General features: G+C 43.2%; 1 protein-coding gene across 1 annotated transcript in view; it reads right to left on the bottom strand.

Annotated features, from left to right (window-relative positions):
- Positions 1 to 23830, bottom strand: part of EAF2 (ELL associated factor 2) — a 74847-nt gene that overhangs the window by 41427 nt on the left and 9590 nt on the right. Inside the window, exons 2-3 of the mRNA XM_029605208.1 lie at positions 20481 to 20575; positions 4201 to 4337 (exon numbers count right to left, since the gene is read on the bottom strand). Coding sequence (XP_029461068.1) covers positions 4201 to 4337; positions 20481 to 20575 — 232 coding nt within the window. The remainder of the gene's footprint in view (positions 1 to 4200; positions 4338 to 20480; positions 20576 to 23830) is intronic.

Genomic DNA, 23830 nt, shown 5'->3' with positions numbered 1-23830 from the left:
TAGGGGAAGTGCATGGTGCGCGAACAAAAGTATGCATGCGCGCTATTTTGGAAAATGTACCCCAGTGTGCTTAGTCAAAGTTCTAGAAACTTTGACAGAAGTTTTCCATGCCGGGCTCCATCTGATGATGTCATCCAGTTGGGAGGACTACCATCCTGCTTGTCCCAGGAGAAAATGTGATACCAGATTACAAATTATATCAAAATGACAGGGCAGATCAAATTTGTGGAGGGGTGATACTATAGGTTGAGGATAGCATAAAAGTTCTGCAGGAAACAAACTGTATGCTGGAACCCTTATGGACCCTTATGGGAAAGAGTACCATCAAGGGGGTAACACTACAGCCACCGTGACTACAGGGGGCAGGTAGAAAGCTAAAAGATTAAACAGGTTAATAAAATTGGCAATACAGTAAAGATGGGAGATTTCAATTACCTAAGTACGGTTTGGGTAAATGTCACATTGGGGCCGATATTCAGCCATAGAGCGGCTAGTTAAGTTAGCCAGATATAGCTATCTTGTTAACTTAATGGGGATATTCAATGGCATGGCTGCGCAGCTGAATATACCCAACTATCTTAAAGTTAGCCAGATAAGTACATTCGGCTAACTTTAGGATAGTCCAACAGTGCAACCAGAGTTAGCCACATTGATTAAGCGGCTAACACTAAATATCGGCATTAGCCACATACCTTATGCAGTTAACTCTGGCCCACCCCGAAATGCCTCCTGCCTGCCTCTGACTTATGCAGTTAAATTATAGCTGCATAAGTCATTACCCGTCTAAATGGCTTTTGAATATCGACCTCATTAGGACATACTAGAGAGGTAAAGTTCCTAGATTCTATTAATGACTGCTTCAGGCAGCAGCTGGCTATGTACACAGGACATGGTGCAAGGGGTAAAAGTGATGGATCATAAACACTGAAGGGCAGATACTAACTAAAACCACTGCAGTAGCATTTCACTTAAAAAAAAAAAAAAAAAAGTAAACTATGATGAAATGAGTAGATCAGAAAAAAAACAAACAAACAAAAAAAAAGTCTGCCAAGGTTTGCATTTGGCATGGTCAAAGTTTAAAAATATACTTTTATCTGGGCTTCTAAGAGGGTATTTCATGCATTAAAGAAAGGTCATAGGAAGACCAAACAATGATTAGGTAAAAAAGGTAATTAAAGCCAAAAGAATATCTTTAAAAAAAAAAATAAAAAAAATTGAAAAACAGACCTAAATGAGGACGACAGGGATAACTGGCAAGTTATATGTAAAATATTAATAAAACAGGCAAAATCAGAATTTGAAAAAAGTTTGCCATAGAAGTAAAAACTAATAATAAAACTTTTTCAAGTACATTTGAAGCAAAAAAGCTTGAGAGGGAGTCAGTTGAACCTTTAAATGACTGAGGGGTAAAAGGGGTGTTCAGGGAGAACAACCAAAGAAACTAAATGAACTCTTTGCCCCGGTGTTTACCGAGGAACTATTGGGGACCTACCCCCACCAGAAACATTCTTTGGTGGTGATCATTCTCAGCAACTAAAACAAATCGCTGTGAAACTGGAAGGTATAATAAATCACTAGAACCAGATGGTATTCGCTCCAGTGTTCTGAAAGAACTCAAACATGAAACTGTAATGTTAGTGGAAATCTCTAACCCAGGGATGGTGAACTCCAGGATATCCACAATGAATATGCATGAGAAAGACCTGCATGCACTGCCTCCATTGAATGCAAATCTTTCTCGCGCGTGCTCATGGTGGATATCCTGAAAACCTGGCCTGTTTGTGGCACTCGAGGACTGGAGTTCCCCATCCCTGCTCTAACCTATTATTCCAAACAGACACAGTACTCGAATACTGGAGAGTGGCTAATGGTACATCGATCTAAAAAAAAAAAACCCAAAAAAACAAAAAACTCCATCCGAGAAACTATATACTGTACTGCTGAACCAGAAGGTGATGCCGGGCAAGATGATAGAAGCTATTCTTAAAAACACAAAAATAGATGTGACTTAATGGGGAAAAGTCAACATGATTTTAGCAAAAGGATGTCTTGCCATATCAGTCTGTTAGATTTTCTTTTTAAAAAGTATAAACATATGGATAAAGGTGAGCCAGTTGATGTAATATATTTGGATTTTAAGACAGCATCTGACAAAGTCCCCCCATGAGAGACTCCTCAAGAAATTAAAAAGTCATGAGTTAGGAAGCAATAACCTATTGTGGATTGTTAACTGATTAAAGGACAGGAAACCGGAAAACAAATGGCCAGTTCTCTAACTAGAGAAGGGTCAATAACGGAGTGCCCCAGGGATTTGTAATGGAACCTGTTCTGAGTAACAAATTAATAATTGACCTGGAAAAGGGAGCAACAAGAGAGATGATCAAATTTGCAGATAACACAATTATTCTGATTTGTTAAAATAGCAGCACATTTTAGGAATTGTAGAAGGATCTTGTGATACTATGAGCCTAGGTTTGTAAATAGCAGATGAAGTTCAATGTGGATAAATGCAAAGTGTTGCACAAAGGGAAAAATAATCCCAACTACAGTTGCACATTGCTGGGGGGGGTTTTTTGTTTTGGTTTTTTTATTAGGTACCACCACTCAGAAAAAAAAAGGACCTCAGAATCCTTATTTTATTTATTTATTAAAAATGCTTGTATTCTGCATCCTTCCAATTTCCATTTCTCAGCACACAACCAAAATCAAATTGATACAACCACTGTGCAATCCTAGTGGACAATACACTGAAATCCTCAGCTCAGTGTGCAGCAGCAGTCAAAAAAGCAAACAGAGAGTTAGAAATTATTTGGCCAGAAAGGGAGAATTGATGTATTTTAACACACTTATATTCTGCCTATGGTAGACCACCTGCAGTAGGCGTATCACAGGAAGATACAGAATCTAAAAAACAGGCAATAAAACTAGCAAAACAGTGAGTATCAAGCCAAATAACACCATTCAGCACTACAGCAACACAATTGCAAACTCTGCCCTGATTGGATCAGACTATGCAAAAGCACACAATCAAGCTGTGGAATTTGTCGACAGAGGACATTGGCAAGTATAGCAGGGTTCAAAAGAGGTTTGGACAAGTTCCTGATCCTCTTGTAAGTTTAATCAACCATTAGCCATGTAGACTTGGGAAAGCCAGCACTATTCCTTGGCCATGAACAATGAGAAACAGATCTACTTTTTTTTGGGATCTGTCAGGTACTTGTGACTGAACTGGCTACTGTGAGAGACAGGATGCTGGGCTCAGTAGATCTTGGTCTGGCTTATCTTATGTTCTTAGGTCCCACAGTCCTAATCTTAGGCCAGGGATGCCTAAACTTGGTTCCTGAGGGCTGCAACCCAGTTGAGTTTTCAGGATTTCCACGATGAATAAGAACCTCCAGTGTATGCAAATAGATCTCATGCATGCTCAATGCAGAAATCCTGAAAACCCGAATGGGTTGTGGTCTTCAAAAGCCAAGTCTGAGGACCATTGTCTTAGGCAGTCACTTTGAAACTAAGTAATCCATTTCTCACACCTATTTTCTTACATATTCTGCAAATATTTTAACCATGTAGTTCTGTTGCCCAAAAAACAGAGGTTTCTATACATTTGCAGTTCTGACAAACAGTTGCCAGTTCATGTAACTCTCAGTTGTTTCAGGTGGTGGTCCAGGAATGTGAAATGCAAACAACTCCTACAGACCCCACATGAAACCAAAGTTTCTGAACCCAGAGAGACAGGGCTAGAGTCAATTATAGTTGGTTCAATGACATTCCCATAAAACTAGCTTTCTAGGTTTACTTTTAAGACTGATAGTTGAAAACACCAGAAGTTGATCTCAAGGGCATCCCAGTTCACTCTAAAATACTGGCTCCCAGACGCGTTATCAGGTACCCTCAAGCAGGCCAGGTTTTCAGGCTATCCCCAGTGAAGGGTGGCTTAAGGAGAAGCTCAGGAACTACACCCTAAAATTAAGCTACCATTTCCTATTCAGAACCTTTGCAACTGCTGAAATTGTTTTTCCGCTCTCCCTGGCTCATCACCTCACTGACCTCAATAGATAAGAGACCATAAGAGACCAAACACTAGATGGTGTGCTTTGTGCCTAACCATCTTCTTCATTACAATATAAGCCAAGTAAAGACGGTGAACCATTTTATTCTAAGAACAGGCAGATCCTACAATGCTAAAAAACCTCCTACCTTGTTTTCTTCACAGTGATATTGCTGTTCAGTTTCTCCAGTCGGCATTCTCCAGTGTCATGGTTAACTATCAAGATACATTCCTTTAGGTATGGCCTCTTGGAGCCTTTGAAAACTGTAACTGGTGTAGTTGAACCCTGGTGTAAGTGAAAACATGAAACAAACAAAAAGGTGCATGAACAAACATATCCACAGACCATATGGGGCCAGTGATAAATTAAAGAAAAAGCTGCTTACCTGTGACAGGTATCTTCTGAGACAGTGAAACACATGGGTGACATCATCCAATAGTGCCGGCATAAAATTCCTTCTCCAGAGCTTTCCAGTGAAGACAACCCTGCCCCCAAACCCACGGCATGTGCCGGAATTTCTACATTCCTACCTCACATGGCATGCCTCAATTGTGAGATTAAGTTAATGAGCAACTCCAGAGGGAAGGGGGGAGGGCGCATGACAAGTTAACTATAGTCTTCAGAGAACAGCAGTTACAGGGAAGTTACCTTTTCCTCTAAAGATGCCAATCAAGGTGGAGGTTCTCGCCACTTTAGAAATTTAGACTGCATGCACATCCTTTGTGATGGCATTTAATATCAAGTTGATAAGTTGCTAGGGCCTGAAACTCTCCAACTCAATTGATTAAAGTGACTGCCATCAAAAAAAGCGACCTTCCAGGTCAGGGACTTTAGCCTCCAGGAGGCCAGAAGCTCAAGGTGGTTTTCAGCAACTGGGTTAAAACTGTGAGAGATCCCATGATACTGCCAGTGGCTTAATGGAAGATTTCAAATCAATCTTACTTCCACACAATGATGGTATGAACCATTGGCACAAAAGCGTACCATGACGGAGATGGTTTTAACCCGAGATTTAGATGTGTTGAAAGTATTCAAGCAGTTTTACGTAGGACAGGAAAAAGGAGCTAGGATCTTGACATCATCACCAGATTACAAACTACCTCCATTTACAATGGATTACTTCCCAGAATCCAGAAGGATCTGGAGACATTGAATCAGAAAGACCAGAACATCATATTACCTTGCTCACCATCCAAGCAATGAGGGCAAGGGTCTGGAGGTTGGTATGAAGCTGCGATCCATGGTTCTGCCATATAAAGGCAGGACACATTTCAAACTTTGTTTTACTGATGGATAGATCCTGTGGGATCAGAAACCATAAGAACATAAGAAATTGCCATGCTGGATCAGACCAAGGGTCTATCAAGCCCAGCATCCTGTTTCAAACAGAGGCCAAACACTAAGAAGATCCCATGCTACTGATGTAATTAATAGCAGTGGCTATTCCCTAAGTAAACTTGATTAATAGCAGTTAATGGACTTCTCCTCCAAGAACTTATCCAAACCTTTTTTGAACCCAGCTACACTAACTGCACTAACCACATCCTCTGGCAACAAATTCCAGAGCTTTATTGTGCGCTGAGTGAAAAAGAATTTTCTCCGATTAGTCTAAATGTGCTACTTGCTAACTTCATGGAGTGCCCTCTAGTCCTTCTGTTATTCGAAAGTGTAAATAACCGATTCACATCTACCTGTTCTAGACCTCTCATGATCTTAAAGACCTCAATCATATCCCCCCTCAGCTGTCTCTTCACCAAGCTGAATAGCCCTAACCTCTCCAGTCTTTCCTCATAGGGGAGCTGTTCCATCCCCTTTACCATTTTGGTCACCCTTCTCTGTATTTTTTTTTTTTTTTTTTTACAGTGCAACTATTTTTTTTTTAGATTCGGTGACCAGAATTGTACACAGTATTCAAGGTGCGGTCTCACCATGGAGCGATACAGAGGCATTATGACATTTTCCGTTTTATTCACCATTCCCTTTCTAATAATTCCCAACATTCTGTTTGCTTTTTTGACTGCCGCAGCACACTGAACCGACAATTTCAATGTGTTATCCACTATGACACCTAGATCTTTTTCCTGGGTGGTAGCTCCTATTATGGAACCTAACATTGTGTAACTACAGCAAGGGTTATTTTTCCCTATATGCAACCATATCTGTTTCTACCAAAAAGGAGCTATAAGAAAATCAATGGCCCAGTCTCTCCCGAGTTTTAAGATTTTTGCCATTAGACTTATTGGAAAGATAAACCTTTCTCCAACGTATGAAGGCGGCATCCAACTAGAATAGCCAACTTTCAACTGTGAAAATTCCAAACGCTTAGATGCGTGGAGTAAAGTTTCACCTTTGTACTTCCACATAATTATTTATTTTAAACTTTTATTACTTGCCTTATTACTAGAAAACTGTGCAGAAAGAGAGGTACAACAAAATGATCCCAAATATAAAAAACACCAATAACATTCCATTAGAATAGTCAGGAAAACTACAACTAATTAACAACTGCCACCCCCACCATTAGGAAAACGTGCATTTGATTTGAAGAAGAATTACAAATGCTTTTCATTCTTCAGGTCACACAAGCTTTCTATTAACTCATTAAATCTATTTTACCGCATTACTGCTGCTTACCCCTTGAGCCAGTGATTAGTCTCATAGTAAAATATAGATGATGGCAGATAAAACCTAAATTGGTCCATCCAGTTGTGCAGTTGAGATTCCTTTGCTTTGAGCAGATGAGCATACAAATTCCCACGTGCAACTCAACGCGTAACTTCTCCCCACTATCTTTATTTTTTTTTTACACCTGCTTTCACATCCCTTTATCCACCACTGCCATCATAGGGCTAGTGCAAGGGTATGAGGTGCACTAGACAAAGCTTACAGCCTTCACAACCCCTTTCCTCACACGCAATTAAAAATTACGCAGTTATAACAGATTTCACATGGATAAGGCATTCAAAGTAAAGTCTTCTGAGGTAAAAACATGACTTATAACATGTATATTATATTTACATGTACTGCTGTGGTCCTGAAGAGGAAAAGACAAATTGCAAATTATATATATATATATGGTCTTAAAACACCAATACACCTCCTATTAGAAAAACAGAACAAGGCAGTCTGCTATAGAACCCTACATAGAATCTACACCCTAGCAGAATACCTTACCTTGGCAGAACAGACAGGCCCTCACCAAATATGGGAAAAAGTGACCATAAAGTATAAATAAAAACATGCAGTTGAAAACCACAACAAGCCAGACTCTGTATATAGTGCAAGAATAGAAAAACAGAAACTTTACCATTTCTCACAAAAACACAAAGCCAAGAAATAGCAAATGTTGCTTACCTGTAACAGGTGTTCTCACAGGACAGCAGTATGTTAGTCCTCACATATGGGTAACATCACAGGATGGAGCCCAATCACAGAACACTTTTGTCAAAGTTTCCAGAACTTTGACTGGCCCCTACTGGGCATGCCCAGCATGGCACTAACCCTGCAGCCAGCAGGGGTCCCCCTTCAGTCTTGTTAAAAAGCTACAGGTAGTGCCGAAAATAAAATAAGAAAACGTTACGAACCCAACACCGCAGGTCGGTGGGCGGGTTTCGTGAGGACTAACATCCTGCTGTCCTGTGAGAACACCTGTTACAGGTAAGCAACATTTGCTTTCTCACAGGAAAAGCAGGATGGTAGTCCTCACATATGGGTGAGTACCGAGCTGAGGATGCCCGAGCATGCACCAAATGTAAGCAGGTGTGCAAGGCACTAGGCCTGGGATGAAATTTGGCCGAGAGCATCCTGAACCCCACCAGGCAGTCGGAAGGGTGTTGGAACGTCACGTTGTAAATAGGTTGTGCAAGACAGACTGGCCGAAGATGGAATCTTGTCTTCCGGCTTTGTCTAAGCAATAATGGGCTGTAAAGGTATGGAGAGAACTCTAGGTGGCAGCCCTGCAAATATGTCAGGAAGCGGCACCGATCGTAGGTGTACTACTGAAGTCGCCATGGCCCTCACAGAGTGTGCTTTAACACGGTCTTGAAGTGGAATGCCCGCTTTCTGATAGCAAAAGGATATGCAGTCCGCCAACCAGGAGGAGAGAGTCTTGCTTACCCACAGGCTGCCCCAATTTGATGGAATGAAAAGATACAAACAACTGAGTGTTTTCCTGTGGACAGCTGTACGGTCTAGGTAGAACGCTAGAGCCTATTTGCAGTCAAGGGTATGCAGAGCCTGCTCTCCTGGATTGGAATGGTGCCTGGGAAAAAAGGTAGGTAGTATAATGGATTGATAGAGATGAAACTCCGAAACTACCTTAGGCAAGAATTTAGGGTGAGTGCGGAGTACTGCCCGGTCCTGCAGAAGTTTAGTGTAAGGCGGATAGGTAACTACAGCATGTAATTCACTAACTCTGCGAGCAGAAGTGATTGCCAAAAGGAAAATCACTTTCCATGTGAGATATCGAAGGTCACAGGATTGAAGAGGCTCGAATGGAGGTTTCATGAGCTGACCCAAAACTAGTTTGAGATCCCAAGAAGGGGCCGGAGGACGCAAAGGAGGCTTGAGGTGAAGCAAGCCCTTCAAGAAGCGTGTTATAAGGAGTTGTACTGATATGGGAACATCCCAGATACCTTTATGGAAGGCGGCTACCACACTGACATGCATCCTGATGGAGGAAGTTTTTAGACCTGACTCTGACAAGTGCCAGAGATAGTCCAGAAACTTCGTGATTGGACGGATAAAGGGGTCAAGGGACTGAGAAGAGCACCATGACGTAAACCTGGTCCATTTGTAAGAATAAGATTTTCTCATGGAAGGCTTCCGTGAAGCAATCAGGTCACTGGAAATTGGTTCAGAAAGGTTAAGTGGTTGAAGGATTAACCTTTCAACATCCATGCCGTCAGGGACAAGGCTTGAAGATTGGGGTGGCATAGGCACCCGTCGTTTTGAGTGATTAGAAGCAGGTCCTTTCCCAAGAGAATGTGCCTGCGAATGGAGAGATCCTGAAGTATTGGAAACCACACTTGGTACGGCCAGTGAGGTGCTATAGGATCATGGTTCCCTTGTCCCGACGTAACTACACGAGAGTCTTCGAAAGAAGTGGAAGTGGAGGGAATGCATATAGGAGACCAGTTGCCCATGATAGGCAGAACGCGTCTCTTGGCTGATGGTGTTGGCTGCGAGTGAGAGAGCTGAAGTTGTCTACTTTGTGATTTTGAGGTGACGCAAAGAAGTCTATTTGAGGATAACCCCATTGTTGGAGGATCGAGTTCGCTACTGAAGGGTTGAGAGACCACTCGTGCGGTTGAAAGGTGCGACTCAGCTTGTCTGCCAACACACTGTCCTCTCCCGGCAAGTAGGTGGCCCTGAGGTATATCGAGTGGGAGAGGACCTCCGCCCATATCTGTGCAGCTTCCTAACACAGAAGGTAGGAGCCCATCCCTCCCTGTTTGTTGATGTACCACATGGCCACCTGGTTATCCGTCTGGATCAGGATGACTTGATTGGAGAGGCGAGCCTGAAATACCCTGAGAGCATATCTGATTGCTCGAAGCTCCAGGAAATTTATCTGGTGTTTGGCTTCCTCTGGAGACCAAGATCCTTGTGTCTGCAGATCGGCCACGTGGGCTCCCCAGCCGAGGTTGGAAGCATCGGTGGTGAGAGTTATTTGAGGGTCTGGAGCCTGGAAGGGTAAGCCTTGGAGGAGATTGACCTGATTTCTCCACCAGGCGAGAGACTGACGGAGTGAGTCTGTTACGTGGACAATGGTCGACAGGGGCTGAATGGATTGAGTCCATTGTGACCTTAGAGTCCACTGCATGACTCTCATGGCCAAGCAGGCCATTGGGGGTGACCTGAACTGAGGACGCCATGTGTCCCAGGAGGATGAGAAAGTGGTGTGCAGTTGTGGAATGCTGAGACTGCAGCTGGTGTGCAAGAGACACGAGAGTGAGAGCTTGCTGTCGAGGCAGAAAAGCCTTTGCCTGCAAGGTGTCCAAGTCTGCCCCAATGAACGATAAGGCTTGAGATGGGACTAAGTAGGATTTGTCGTAGTTGAAGAGAAATCCAAGCGAAATTAGAGTGTGTAAGTTAAGATGTAGGGACGACAGAGCAGCTTGCTGAGTGGGAGCCCTGATTAACCAATCGTCTAGATAGGGGTAGACGTGAACCCCTTGAGTCCTGAGGAAGGCTGCAACTACAACGAGGCATTTTGTGAAGACTCGTGGTGCAGACACGAGGTTGAATGGAAGCACTTGGTACTGATAGTGCTTGGGGCCTACTAGAAGCCTCAGGTATTTGCGATGGGATGGAATTATCGCGATATGAGTGTATGCGTCCTGAAGGTCTAGAGAGCAGAGCCAGTCTCCTCTTTGCAGAAGAGGAAGAAGAGCACCCAAGGTTACAATTTTGAACTTCTCTTGATGGAGGTACTTATTGAGGGGACATAGGTCCAGAATTGGACGAACACCCCCCGATTTTTGGGGGGATTAGAAAGTACCGGGAATAGAACCCTAGGCTGTGCTGAGAGGAGGGCACTGGTTCTATTGCCTTGGACTGGAGGAGGAGGGAGTCCTCCTGTTCCAGAAGGATGGAGTGATCGGATGTTCTCCACATCGGTAGAGGTGGGGAGTCCGGTGGAATGGAGAGAAAGTTCAGATGATAACCGTGAGCAAATATCACCAGGACCCACTGGTCTGAGGTGATCAAGTGAGACCTGTTGCTGAAATGGCACAATCGACCTCCCACTGGTATGTGGGGCAATGGAAGCTGGCTGCTGCTCTCTATGCAGGAGTCAAAAACTGGAAGCAGGGCCGAGGATCTGCTTGTGGTTTTTGTTTTCGTGTCTGACGAGACTGGGCTTTTTGAAATGGTCTCGTAGAACGGGTTCTAGTTGGTGGCGGGTAGGATTTCTTCGGGCGGAAGAATGACTTCTTAGAGTCCTTTCTGAAGGGCTATTTAGAAGAATAGTCAGAAGGCATCAGAGAGAGCTGTCTTAGGGTCTCATGATGGTCCTTGAGTTCCGCCACTGTTCATTGAATCTGTTCACCAAACAGATTATCTCCAACACAAGGCAGGTCGGATAATCTGTCTTGAACTTCAGGGCGAAGGTCGGAAGACTTGAGCCAGGCCCATCGTCTTGCCGAGATAGCAGCTGCAGATACCCTGGTAGCAGTGTCAAAGATATCGTAACATGATCTGATCTCATGCTTGCCTGCCTCAAAACCCTTGTTTACTAGGGTTTGGAATTGATCTTGAAATTGCTGAGGCAGGGAGTCTGTCAAGTCTTGAATCTGCTTAAATAAGACCCTATTATATTGGGTCATATAGAGCTGATAAGCGGCAATTCTGGAGATGAGCACTGATCCCTGGAATCTAGGCCAATGGCATCTAGGAATTTCTGTTCCTTGCCTGGAGGAAAGGAAGTGTGAGATTTTGGTCTCCTTGCTCTTTTCTGGGCAGATTCTACAACCACAGATTGGTGATCCAATTGAGGTTTGTGATATCCTGGAGCAGACTGAACAAGATAGGTGGTGTCAGCTTTCCTGTGGACTGGAGCAACAGAGACAAGATGTTCCCAGTTCTTTTTGATGAGATCCAGAAGAACCTGATGGATAGGGATGGAGGTTATTTCCTTGGGAGCATCCAGGAATTGTAGCAACTCCATCATTTGATGCCTATTCTCCTGTTCTGTCTGTAATTGGAAGGGAACCAATTCAGACATCTCCTTCACAAAATTTATAAAGAAAAGGTCCTCTGGAGAACGCTTTCTACTTTCAGTAGGTGAAGGCAAGTCATCGGTGTCTGGTGAAGAATCATCAGTTCGGGTATTGTAGGGATCAGCACCTGCTCCTCTAGAGGCTAGAGGAGGACGGGGCGGTGGGATCCCTGAAGGTCCTGGTCTAGGCTCCGAAGGAATAACTGGAGGCACCGATGAAGGCATCGAAGGCACCGGCATTGATGGATGGCTAGGTGGGGCCGACAGACGTATCGGCACTGATGGGTGCATCGGTGGCATCGATGGACATGTCGGCATCAATGGCTGAGGCATCGGTAGAACTCCCGATGGAGGGATGTGGAACGGTGTTTCTCCTCCCAATGACAAAGCAAGTGGTGAGGGCACCGGAGCCATCGGTCACCCGGGGTCCATCGGTGGAAAAGCGGCTATGAGCGCTTCCATCCTAGAGAGCAGCGGTGCCAATGCTGCCGGAATCGGGTCGGTGGTCAGTTCCGCAATCGGTACCGGTGTCGGTGCCGGAGGAACCTGGAGTCAATGCATCGCCTTATCGATGGCCTCCTGAACCATTCTTCTCGGAGACCTGGAGCAAGCAGCCCCGGCTCTGGAACAGAAGAAGGAGGCAGAGGCATAGTCAGAGGGACCATCGTTAAAGGCGGAGTCGCAGTTCCAGATACCCTGTCGGGTGAGGGTTGCCTCAGTGACCCGGTCACCAAAAAAGTCGGTGCCTTTTCTGGACGGGGTTTCTTCGACGGCGGCTCGGATGATGGCGAGGTCGATGATTTTGCTCCCTCAATGGTCCAAAACTTTCGATGCTGGTAGCAATGTTTATCGCTACAACCCCCACGATCCTGAGGGGGAGCGTAGGGTGTTAAAGGCCGAGAAGACGTCGATGCCAGACGGTCACGGCCGGAGGTCGATGCTGGTTCTGACGTCGATGCAATAGATGGTGTCGGGGTTTGAGCATGGAAGAGGAGTTCCATCTTCTTCATTCTAGCCTTGTGACCTTTTGGTGTCATTAGGGCACATTTGGTACAGGTTAGGACATCGTGCTCACATCTGAGAAACATTACACAGACTTTGTGAGGGTCTGTGATGGACATGGTGCGATTACAGTCCGGGCACCGGCGGAACCCCGACGTCATGGCCATGAAAAAATGGATCCGTGGTACAGTCGACGGCCAGTAGGCCGCAAGGGCCAAACTAGACTGTAATTGATGGAAAACGGGTACAAACTTACCGGAGTACCGCGGCTTGAAAAGTTGAAGAAGGGACCCGTGTGGGGTAAATTAAATTTTAGGAATTTTCCTCACGGAATTACTGTCAGGAATCTCTACAGAGCTCCTTAACCGTGTGGCTACTGCTGCGCAGAAAAAAAGAAGACTGAAGAGGGACCCCTGCTGGATGCAGGGTTAGTGCCATGCTGGGCATGCCCAGTAGGGGCCAGTCAAAGTTCTGGAGACTTTGACAAAAATGTTCCGTGATTGGGCTCCATCCTGTGATGTTACCCATATGTGAGGACTACCATTCTGCTTGTCCTGTGAGAAATAAAATATCTGAATAGTAAAACCATATTTCAATATAATACATAAATTTTCTGTATGTTCACAAATATTTCAAAAGAGCTGATGTAAAAAATTACATCCAATAATTAATAACTCATTAACAATTTTTTTTTTGTTTAATATTTTTATTGACTATTAGTACATATGTCCATATACAAAATACAACTGGTAGTCACATTTTAGAATGTGTAAACAATAAACTCACAATAAAAATGCAACATGCATTTCCGTGAGAAGGCTGTAAGCGCAACTCAGAGAAAAAACCAACACGTTCTGCCTGCCGTGGTTCTTCTAGCTGGCAAGAACATACATAATGCCAAGGAGCATAACAATAAGAACGAGAATATTGTATACAATCCCCCCCTCCCCCCCACCCCAGGACAGCAAGACCACAGCAAATCACTGAAAAGAAACGATATAAGCATCACATTACAAACAGTATCAGAGTTAAACAAAGTGTAATAGCAGGATAGATAAGGCTCAATGGAATGTCCCAGAGAAAAGAATCATACAAAAGACATATCATTAAGAACAAGGCTCCGCGCCTTAGGCGACAAAGTAGAAAGATAGAGCTCCCAGCGATCATAAAAAATACGTCGAGGGAGAAACCATTCTGTATTGATAATATACTTGGACAAAAGACAATTCTGATGGATCAAATTCCGCAGTTGGGTTATGGTAGGCGGATCTGGGGAAATCCACTTCTGTAATATATATACAGTTTTTGGCAAGCACAATCACCAATCTAAACCACCATTTGACATGTTGAGAACGAAAAGGGATGCCCCGACTATCATCCCATAAAAAAAACATTAAGGTGAAATGCAAAGGAGATCCCACAATGAGACAATAAATACCGGTGGACCGCACGCCAAAACAATCGAATATTAGGACAGGACCAAAATTGATGTCCCAGTGTACTACGGGGGGCGGTACATTTAGGGCAGCAGCCAGTGCCTACATGTCCCAATTTACTTGCCTGTGCGGCTGCCATATAGAACCGGTATAAAAATTTAAGTTGGATCTCCTGAAGAGGGGTCGGTAGGGACAAGGACTGGGCACGCCGAAAACACCGCCTATAATATGCAGTAGTTAACAAAGTGCCCAATTCCCTATTCCATCCATCCACCTATACCTGCCAATCAGGGAGAGAGTGGAATTTCCCCAGAAGGCGGTACCAAAAGGAAAGACGATGCCGAGTCGGATCATCCATATCCAAGAAATCAGAAAGAATTTCCCAAGCCTGGTCATGGGGGTCCGGTAAGTGCAATGAGTGTATGTAATGGCGAATTTGTAAATAAGCGTACAAATGATGGGAAGGGAGATTATATTGTTCCCGTAATTGTGGAAAAGAATGTACACGATTGAAATCATCAACCAAATGCACTAAAGCCCTGATACCTCGCATATCCCATGATTCAAAAATCCGATCCCGTAGACCAGGTGGGAAATCCCTATTACCCACTACCGGTAAAAAATGAGTTGTATTACGGGAAAACTGTAATTGTTGACAAGCCCAGCGCCACGCTACATATGTCGGTTTTATCAGCACACTGTGTCGGAGATGAGCAGGAAGCAGACTAGGCGTTTTATGTAAGATGTAAGCTAGACGAAGCGGCTGCGTCTGCAAGTGTTCGACCTGCAATGGAGTATAATAGGAAGTATTCATAAGCCAGTCAGCTGCATGACGAAGTTGACAAGCCACATTATAGGACTTAAAGTCAGGGAGCCCCCACCCTCCCTGCCCCCGGGGGAGACAGAGAAGCTTGAGAGCTATACGGGGCTTCTTGCCCTTCCAGAGAAGTTTACGCATCTGGGCATCTAAGAGCTGTAGTTCCCCCTGGGACCAATAGATAGGGAGCAACTGCATGGCATATAACCATTGAGGAAAAACCATCATTTTATACAGTGCAATCCTACCCAGTGTCAAGGGCAGATTCTGCCAGCGTTGTAACAGGATATTTGTTTTTTGCAAAATAGTCTTAAAGTTTAAAGATTGCGTTAAAGTTGGGTTCCATGGAATAAGGATGCCCAGATATGTAAGATAGTTAGAAGCCTGCGGGATGGGAAAGTCAATAGGTAACCAAGGATGAGCAGTGGGCTTTGTAAGCATTACTACTGACTTCCCCAAATTCAATTTAAAGCCCGCCAGGGAGCCGTAAAGGGAAATTTCAGTCATAAGTGCATCCCATGTGGACTGTGAGGAAATAATATGTACAAGAAGATCATCCGCAAATGCCACTAGTTTGTATGGAGCTGGTTCACTAGGTCGAGGGGGGATGCCCTCAGAGAGTTACTACGGATGTGATTAAGCAAAGGTTCCAGTGTAAGAACAAAAAGAAGAGGGGAAAGAGGACAACCCTGACGGGTGCCTCTAGTAATAGAAAAAGACGGTGTCAAATGACCGTTAAGCAAGATCGAGGCCACCGGCTGAGTATATAGGGCCTGGACTGCCATTTGGAAAAACCCAGAAAGTCCCAATTTATCCAAGACAGCAAACATAAATGGCCATTCCACCCTATCAAAGGCCTTTTCGGCTTCGAAACGGATAAGAAGAGATGGAAGGTCTTGCCAATGGCAGGTCTCAAGAGAGGACAGAACTTTTCGCACATTAGTAGAAGAATTCCTGTCTTTGACAAAGCCGACTTGGTCATCATGTATGAGTGCTGGGAGAAATCGAGACAAGCGGTTAGCCATAATCTTTGCCAGTAATTTAAGATCAAAGTTTAATAAAGAAATAGGTCTGTAGGACTCAGGTTGGGTTGGGTCTTTATTTTCCTTGGGCAAGACAGTGATATAAGCCTGGTTATATATGGATGAGCAATTAAATCATTTTTTTTTTTTAATTTAAAGTCTCTTTTATACCGATATCCGTTCGCACATCGCATCGGTTTACAATTAAACAGGAACAGTTGGGCAGAGCCCTTACATATAACAGAGAAATACAAGTTAACTTTTGGGCAGGGCCCTTACATGTAACTGAAAACAAAAGGCTAAAACAGGGATAGGGGATAGAACTGACTATGCGGGGCAAAGTCAATAAAATAAAATCAATAAATATATACAGCAGAAATCACTATATATGTATAACTGAAACTATATACATAGCTATGAACATAAATAACAAAGTTAATGTACAAAATCAACAGGCATAAGGCGAATTCTTAGAAATAGATTCTTAGTCATATAGACGATTCTTAGTCAAACAGTGGGGTGTTATGTAATGGGGGGTGACATGGGGTAAGCTTGCTGGAAGAGCCATGTTTTCAGTTTTTTTTTGAAAGCGGGTGTAGCTGTCAAATCGTATTAACAATTTTAAAAATTTATCAAACACCAATAAAATATTTCAAAACAGCAGATATATTAAATAAAGTCCAATAATTCAAACAAATAGGGGTAAAAAATATCCCTGCACTCTAAACCTGGAAACATTTTATTTCCAGTTACTCTTGGATTGTCATGGATTAGAGGGGGAGAGCGAGGGTACACACTTTATCCTCTCTCTCTCTCTCTCTCATACTCACACACAGACTCTCTAACGTACATGCTTGTTCTCTCCCTCACAAACACACTCTCACACATTTTCACTTTCTTGCACACACTCTTTCTCTGACACACCATGCAGGCAAACAAAGGCACTCACAAGCCCTCTCTTACATGCTTACCCTCTCTCACTCAAAGAGGCTCTTGCTTTTACCCACTCAAACAGAATCTCTTCTCCTTCCCACAAAAACATACACACAGGCTCACACTCACACACAGGTTCTCTCACACCCACTGGACTCTCCCCCCTCACACATACATACAGGCTCTCATTATTCACATGCATATACTCTGACTCTCTCTCTCTCACATACACACTCTACTGGCCTCTGCTTCAGCACACCTATGCCCCTGGGCCTCTTGCTATGATGCGGACTGGTGGCCTTTACTTATTGCACCGCGAGCAGAAGGAGAGGTGCTGGCGGCCCCATTTCCTACTGTGCTGCAGCCAGGAGGAGAGGTGCTAGCAGGCATACTTTGTTGTGCTGTGGGTGGGAGTTGAGGCATCGGCAGCCCCTTTTCTTGTTTTGCTGAGGGTGGGAGCTAGGAGGGCTGTTGCCAGCAATCTCATGGGGACTTTTATTGATGTTCTGAGGGTGAGAAGATAGGTGCTGGTGGCTCCTTTTCTTTTTTCACCACCGGTGGGAGCCAGGAGGGTTGGTGCCAGCAACTCCGTGTGTGGGAGGGTAGGTGCCAGCAGCCCCGCTGAGCCTTTTCTGGTTAGGCCACAAGCGAGAGGGAAAGTGCCAGCAGCCGAGACTGTAGAAGGGAGAGGGGGCTTGTGTCCATGCACAGGCGACTTCACCGTTGGCTGTGGAGTTAAATCTTAGCTCCTTCAGGCTAAGGGAGGAGATGCGGTTGCTGCACTTGACTGGAAGGATAAAATCCAGACAATTCCTAGACATTTTAGCCCTTTGTCTGGCTTCCAGACATTACTTTAAAATTCTGTACTGTCTGGAGAAAATCTGGACAGTTGGCAAACCTACATCCAACGCTGTTCTGCTTTCCGATCTTCTGGAGCTGAGTGCTGGTAGCTTTCTGTTCTGATCCACTGCATACAGGTTTATTTCAGAGTTCCCCTACCAAGAAAAGATGTTTACAATGGTCTGGCTCAAGGACCACTTATGTGGGTCCAAATGGCGACATTCTGTCTGCCAGATAAGAGATCTTTTGGAATTGAGCATCTCATAAAGGAACGACTCATATTCTGACAGCTTTCCAACATAAGAGAGCTCTTGTTCCCCCATGCTTGTTCAAGTAGAATATGGTTAGCCAACTGCCTGTCTAGAGCAGAGCAGTTTGGTTAACTCCTTGATTTATGAAAACCCTTACTGCCGAGCAAAATGTCTTCATAGAAACAACGGCAGAAGAAGACCAAATGGCCCATCCAGTCTGCCCAGTAAGCTTTCGAATTTATTTTTTTCATACTTAGCTGTTACTCTTGGCCCTTATAAATAACTTTTTGGTTCTATTTCCCTTCCACCCCCGCCATCAATATAGATAGCAGCGCTGGTGCCGCATCTAAGTGAAGTATCTTGCTAATTGGTTGGGGGTAGTAACCGCCGTAATAAGCAAGCTACTCCCACGCTTGTTTACCCAGCCTGTGCAATTCAGTCCTTATTGGTTGTTGTCTGAATATAAATCCTCTTTTCTTCATTTCCCCCTGCCGTTGAAGCAGTGAGCTGCGCTGGATATGTATTCCAAGTGAAATATCAGGCTTAATTGATTCTGGATAGTAACCGCTGTAATAAGCAAGCTACTCCCCTGCTTTTTTGTGAATGCAAATCCTTTTTTCCATATTTCCTCTTGCCGTTGAAGCATAGAGCAATGTTGGTGTTGCATTAACCGTGTGTATGTTTATTGAATAAGGATATTTCTCTCCAGGTTGTAGCCATCATTCCCGTAAGCCACCCCCATGCCTCTTCTCTTCATTCTTCTTCAGCCCCAGGAGGTTGATGTGAAGCTTTTTTTTTAGCTGGAGAGAACAGGGACCTTCAGTGTTGAATCCATTCATATGAACTCCTCCATCTGGGATGGACACATCTGTAGTTAGGAGACTTAAATGTTGTTGGATTTGGAAAGGCTTGCCTTTGGAAGCGCCACCAAGAACGCGAGTCTCTGAGCTTCCCAAATATCATTCCTGTAGTCCCTCAGTGGCTTTGTTCCAATGGAGATTTAGGGTCCATTGAGCACGTCTCATATGGAAACATGGTACAAAGACCAAAACAGTGAAGATAAGGTGAAACAATAAATATAATGAAAACAGGCAAGAGTGATGTGCAGATAACAAATAGATATATCCAACTGAATTTTAGTCAAGCAAGGTTCAAAGTCTCAAATATTCAAAGCAGCAGACATGTAAACTTTAAAGTATTTACAGTAGTCTAATGTAAGGTTCAGCTTGGCTCTCCCGACACAGCAATGTAACACATGTAATAGGACATTTTCATGAAAGTATGCTTTATTGTTAATTCTCAATTGGTCTTGGACTTTTGTATGATCTGCTGTTCTTAACTCTTTTCTATTTTTTATGTACTACAGAATTAATTGTTAAAGATCTCATGGATCTTCTCTGACCCTCCTGACATAGCTTGTCGTGAAACTTGGACTGTGTCGAGGGACCCAATTTGGACCTTAAATTAGACTGTTCTTGGTCTTTTTGAAGTTTACATGTTTGCTGCTTTGAATATTTGAGAGACTTTCAACCTTGCTTGGCTAAAAGTTCGGTTGGATCTCTCTACTTGGACTCTGTTTAAGTTATCTGCAGATCCTATATGACAATAGGACACACGCTTGCCTGTTTTCATATGGAAACATGCCATGAAAATTATATGGACTATTAAGGCCATAAGATCAGTCAGCCTCAGCATGAGCCAGGTTGACATCAGACTCTGCACCACTTCCTCCACTGTCAGCAGGGAGAAAAGCTATGGTTCGCTTTGCGTTTAGTAGAACCCTTATAATTCCAAATAACGTGTTTGCATTCAGGCAAGAGCATAAGTACTGGCAAGTAGATGTAAAGCACTAGCAAGCTAGGCCAAGAGAGAACTTGAAAAAAAAAAAAAAAAAGCTTGCTATAGCGGTAAAAACTAATAAAACATGTTTTTTTCAAGAATATTCAGAGTAAAAAACCCATAAGAGAGTCAGGCTTCTAGATGACTGAGGGGAAAGTAGAAAAACAGAATGAACTCTTTGCCACAGTCGTTCCTGAGAAGGATGTTGGGAACATACCTACACAGAAACATCCTTTGATGGTGATAGCTCTGAGCAACTAAAACAATTCTTTGATGATGGAAGATGTGACAGATCAACTGACAAACTGAAACGTAACAAAATCACCCGGAAGGAGCATCCACCCCAGAGTCCTGAAAGAACTCAAACATGAAACTGCAAACTTGATACTATTAATCTGTAACCTATCATTTAAAAACAGCCACAATACCTGAAGTCAGGCACTGTGCAAAGTGATCTAATATTTAGTGCTGAGATGTATGTAGGTAACATTCACACTATAGGACTTATTCGAACCACTAAACAATACAAGAGAGTGTTAGATCTCATGAATAAATATACTGTCCTCACCTCAAGATTTGGTAGCGTTATCGTCACCTGTTCACCTTTGCCAACTTCAAGATCTCCTTCACAAGACGTGTCAATAGATGCAGGCTTGAAGTCATCTAAGAAAGAAAGAATAGCATTCACATTTTTGAAAATGTGTCAAATCAAGATAGGCCAAAACTGCTTTCATATTCTGTTCACCAAAACTTATATGGTCACCATATATTTGCTCCACAGCTTAATACTGCAGACTATACATCCCATACTGCATTAAAAGCCATCACTGTACAAACATCTAATCTCCACATTCAAACAAGTGCAACAATTTTTATGCTTCTCAACCACTGGTCCATGAATGAACAGCGGTCCTCAGCAACAATTTTGCCGATTTGGTAGTCACTGCAGAAAGCAGATCCATGCTGTAGCCACCCTCTGCAGCTGCACAGGTACTGACTCCCACCCTGTCGCTGTAGCCATGAGCGGGACATGCTCTACTGCCCTAAACCAGTGAACCAAAATGTCCTGGTAGCGGCTTCACTCCAGGGCCCACAACACTGCACAACTGGAGAGTGGGGATAGCCTTCCGCCACTCTCCGGCTTTTCACTACTGCTAATTCCTAACATTCTGCTTGCTTTTTTGACTGCTGCAGCACACTGAGCCGACGATTTTAAAGTATTATCCACTATGATGCCTATATCTTTTTCCTGGGTGGTAGCTCCTAATATGGAACCTAACATTGTGTAACTACAGCAAGGGTTATTTTTCCCTATATGCCTCACCTTGCACTTGTCCACATTAAATTTCATCTGCCATTTGGATGCCCAATCTTCCAGTCTTGCAAGGTCCTCCTGTAATGTATCACAATCCTCTTGTGTTTTAACTACTCTGAATAATTTTGTATCATCCGCAAATTTGATAACCTCACTCGTTGTATTCCTTTCCAGATCATTTATATATATATTGAAAATGACCGGTCCAAGTACAGATCCCTGAGGCACTCCACCGTTTACCCTTTTCCACCAAGAAAATTGACCATTTAATCCTACTCTCTGCTTCCTGTCTTTTAACCAGTTTGTAATCTACAAAAGGACATCGCCTCCTAACCCATGACTTTTTAGTTTTCTTAGAAGTCTCTCATGAGGGACTTTGTTAAACGCCTTCTGAAAATCCAAATACACTATATCTACCGGTTCACCTTTATCCACATGTTTATTAACCCCTTCAAAAAAATGAAGCAGATTTGTTAGGCAATACTTACCTTGGGTAAATCCATATTGACTGTGTTCCATTAAACCATGTCTTTCTATATTCTCTACGATGTTAATCTTTAGAATATTTTTCCCGGCACTGAAGTCAGGCTCACTGTCTACTGTGCTGCGTGTACCAGTCATGGCTGTCCTCCATGTAGATGAATAACTTGGGGTAGGGTATACCTTTATAGCCCAATAGCATTCTGGCTTTTTCTCCATAAACCACAGTTCCTTCCTTGACACACTGATTAGCAAGCTATCAGGGTACCAAATCAACTGTGGAAATGTTAAAGGTATTTAGCCTTACAGCAGGGCTCAGTGCTTGGATAGGTTTCCAAGACCACTTTCACATTGTTCCGAAAATGGTTGCTTGGATATAGAACGTTTCAAATAATTGTTCTGAGCTGCATGCATTAATTCTAAATACATGATGGAAATTCAAATGAACTGGTAAATTTGACCACTTTTGCTTTATGGAAGGATAAAGGTGCTCAAAATGAGCAGCCAAACCTGTTATAATTAGTTCATGATGAGTTTTCGCTTTCTCAGGACTTAAAATAAAAAAAAAAACAAAAAAACCCCAACTTACTCTAAATTTACTAGAAATAAGAAACTATTGAAGACAGGAGATGGTCCTGATGCCCAAGGAATGTATGTCGGACAGGTGTGGGGGCAGAGAGCTGGACAGGGAGCACACACTTTTGTCCTCTAGTACAGTGGTTCTCAACCTTTTTCCCCATTGTGGCACATCTGACAAACGACACTCACATGTGACACACTGCTCATTACAATTTATGGCGGAAATAAAAATAAAGGCCCAGTATTATTTTTATTGTTAAGAATGACACAAGGGAAAGATAAGTACTCTGACTGAACAGAAACTGCATAAATATCATACCAATTTCCAGCACTCAAACAGTAACCATCTTACCTAAGAAAAGGCAACACTGAAAATATTACACAAGGCCTTAAGAAACCAATACTCCTCCTATCAGGAAAACGGAACAAGTCAGGCTGCTATAGAGCCCTACACAAACTACATGCCAGCAGAAAATCTCACCTGAATCACATGTGCTGACCCCTACCTAACAAAGAATAAAGAAACCAAAACGCATAATTAGAAGCCTTCAGACAAAAACTGGATTGGAAACCGCAACAAGCCAAAGTCTCTGTATGCAGTGCAACAAAGGAAAACGAAAAACATCACCCATCCTTATAAAACAAATCAAGAAATATAAAATCAGTAGCAGTAAAACCATACTAACAAAAAGAACAGATTATTTCAAAACAGCAGATGAATGGAATATCCAATAATTAAAAAAACTCATATCAAAAATTTCTAGATACTAATAAAATATTTCAAAATAGCAGACACAAAGACCTAATAATGAAAAATAAGGATAAAAAAATGCTTTGCTCTGCATACCTGGGAATGTTTGATATCCAGGTGCCCTGAGATTGTTTTGAATTTGCAGGAGGAGGGATGGTATGCTTGAAACTTTCTCCTCTCTCTGTCACACACATATACACATGCTCCACTTACATAGGCTCTCAATCACGCACATATATACATGCTTTTTCTCTTTCACTTATATAGACTCTTAATCACACATTTACATACATGCTATCTGTTTTTTCACACTTACACACACACACACACACAGGCTCTCATTCAACTACTTACACATACACTCTCTCTTTCTCTCACTTACACACAGGCTCTCAATCACATACTCACATGCTCTCTCACCTATACTGGCTATCAGTCACACACACATATGCTCTCTCTCTCTCACTTATACACACAGGCTCAATCATACATACATATGATCTTTCTCATACATACAGGTTCTCAATCATACACTTACATTTATGCTCTCACACACACAAAATAAATCTCAATCACACACACACTCTCACACAAACAGGCTCTCAAGCACAGACTTTCATACATGCTGTCACACACACACACAGGATCTCAAACACATATGCTTGCTCACTCACTCTCTCTCCCCCCCCTACACTGAACTAGCAGCAGCAGCCTCCTCCACTTCCAATCTTAGTGGGGCAGCAGCCTCCTCCACTTCCAACCCTCGTGGCCTTGACAAATGAGTCCCATCGGC

This window comes from Rhinatrema bivittatum, chromosome 6 (assembly GCF_901001135.1).
Source record: "Rhinatrema bivittatum chromosome 6, aRhiBiv1.1, whole genome shotgun sequence".
Taxonomy (NCBI): Eukaryota; Metazoa; Chordata; class Amphibia; order Gymnophiona; family Rhinatrematidae; genus Rhinatrema; species Rhinatrema bivittatum.
Note: the sequence above shows the minus strand (reverse complement) of the source record. Positions and strands in the feature narration are given on the sequence as shown.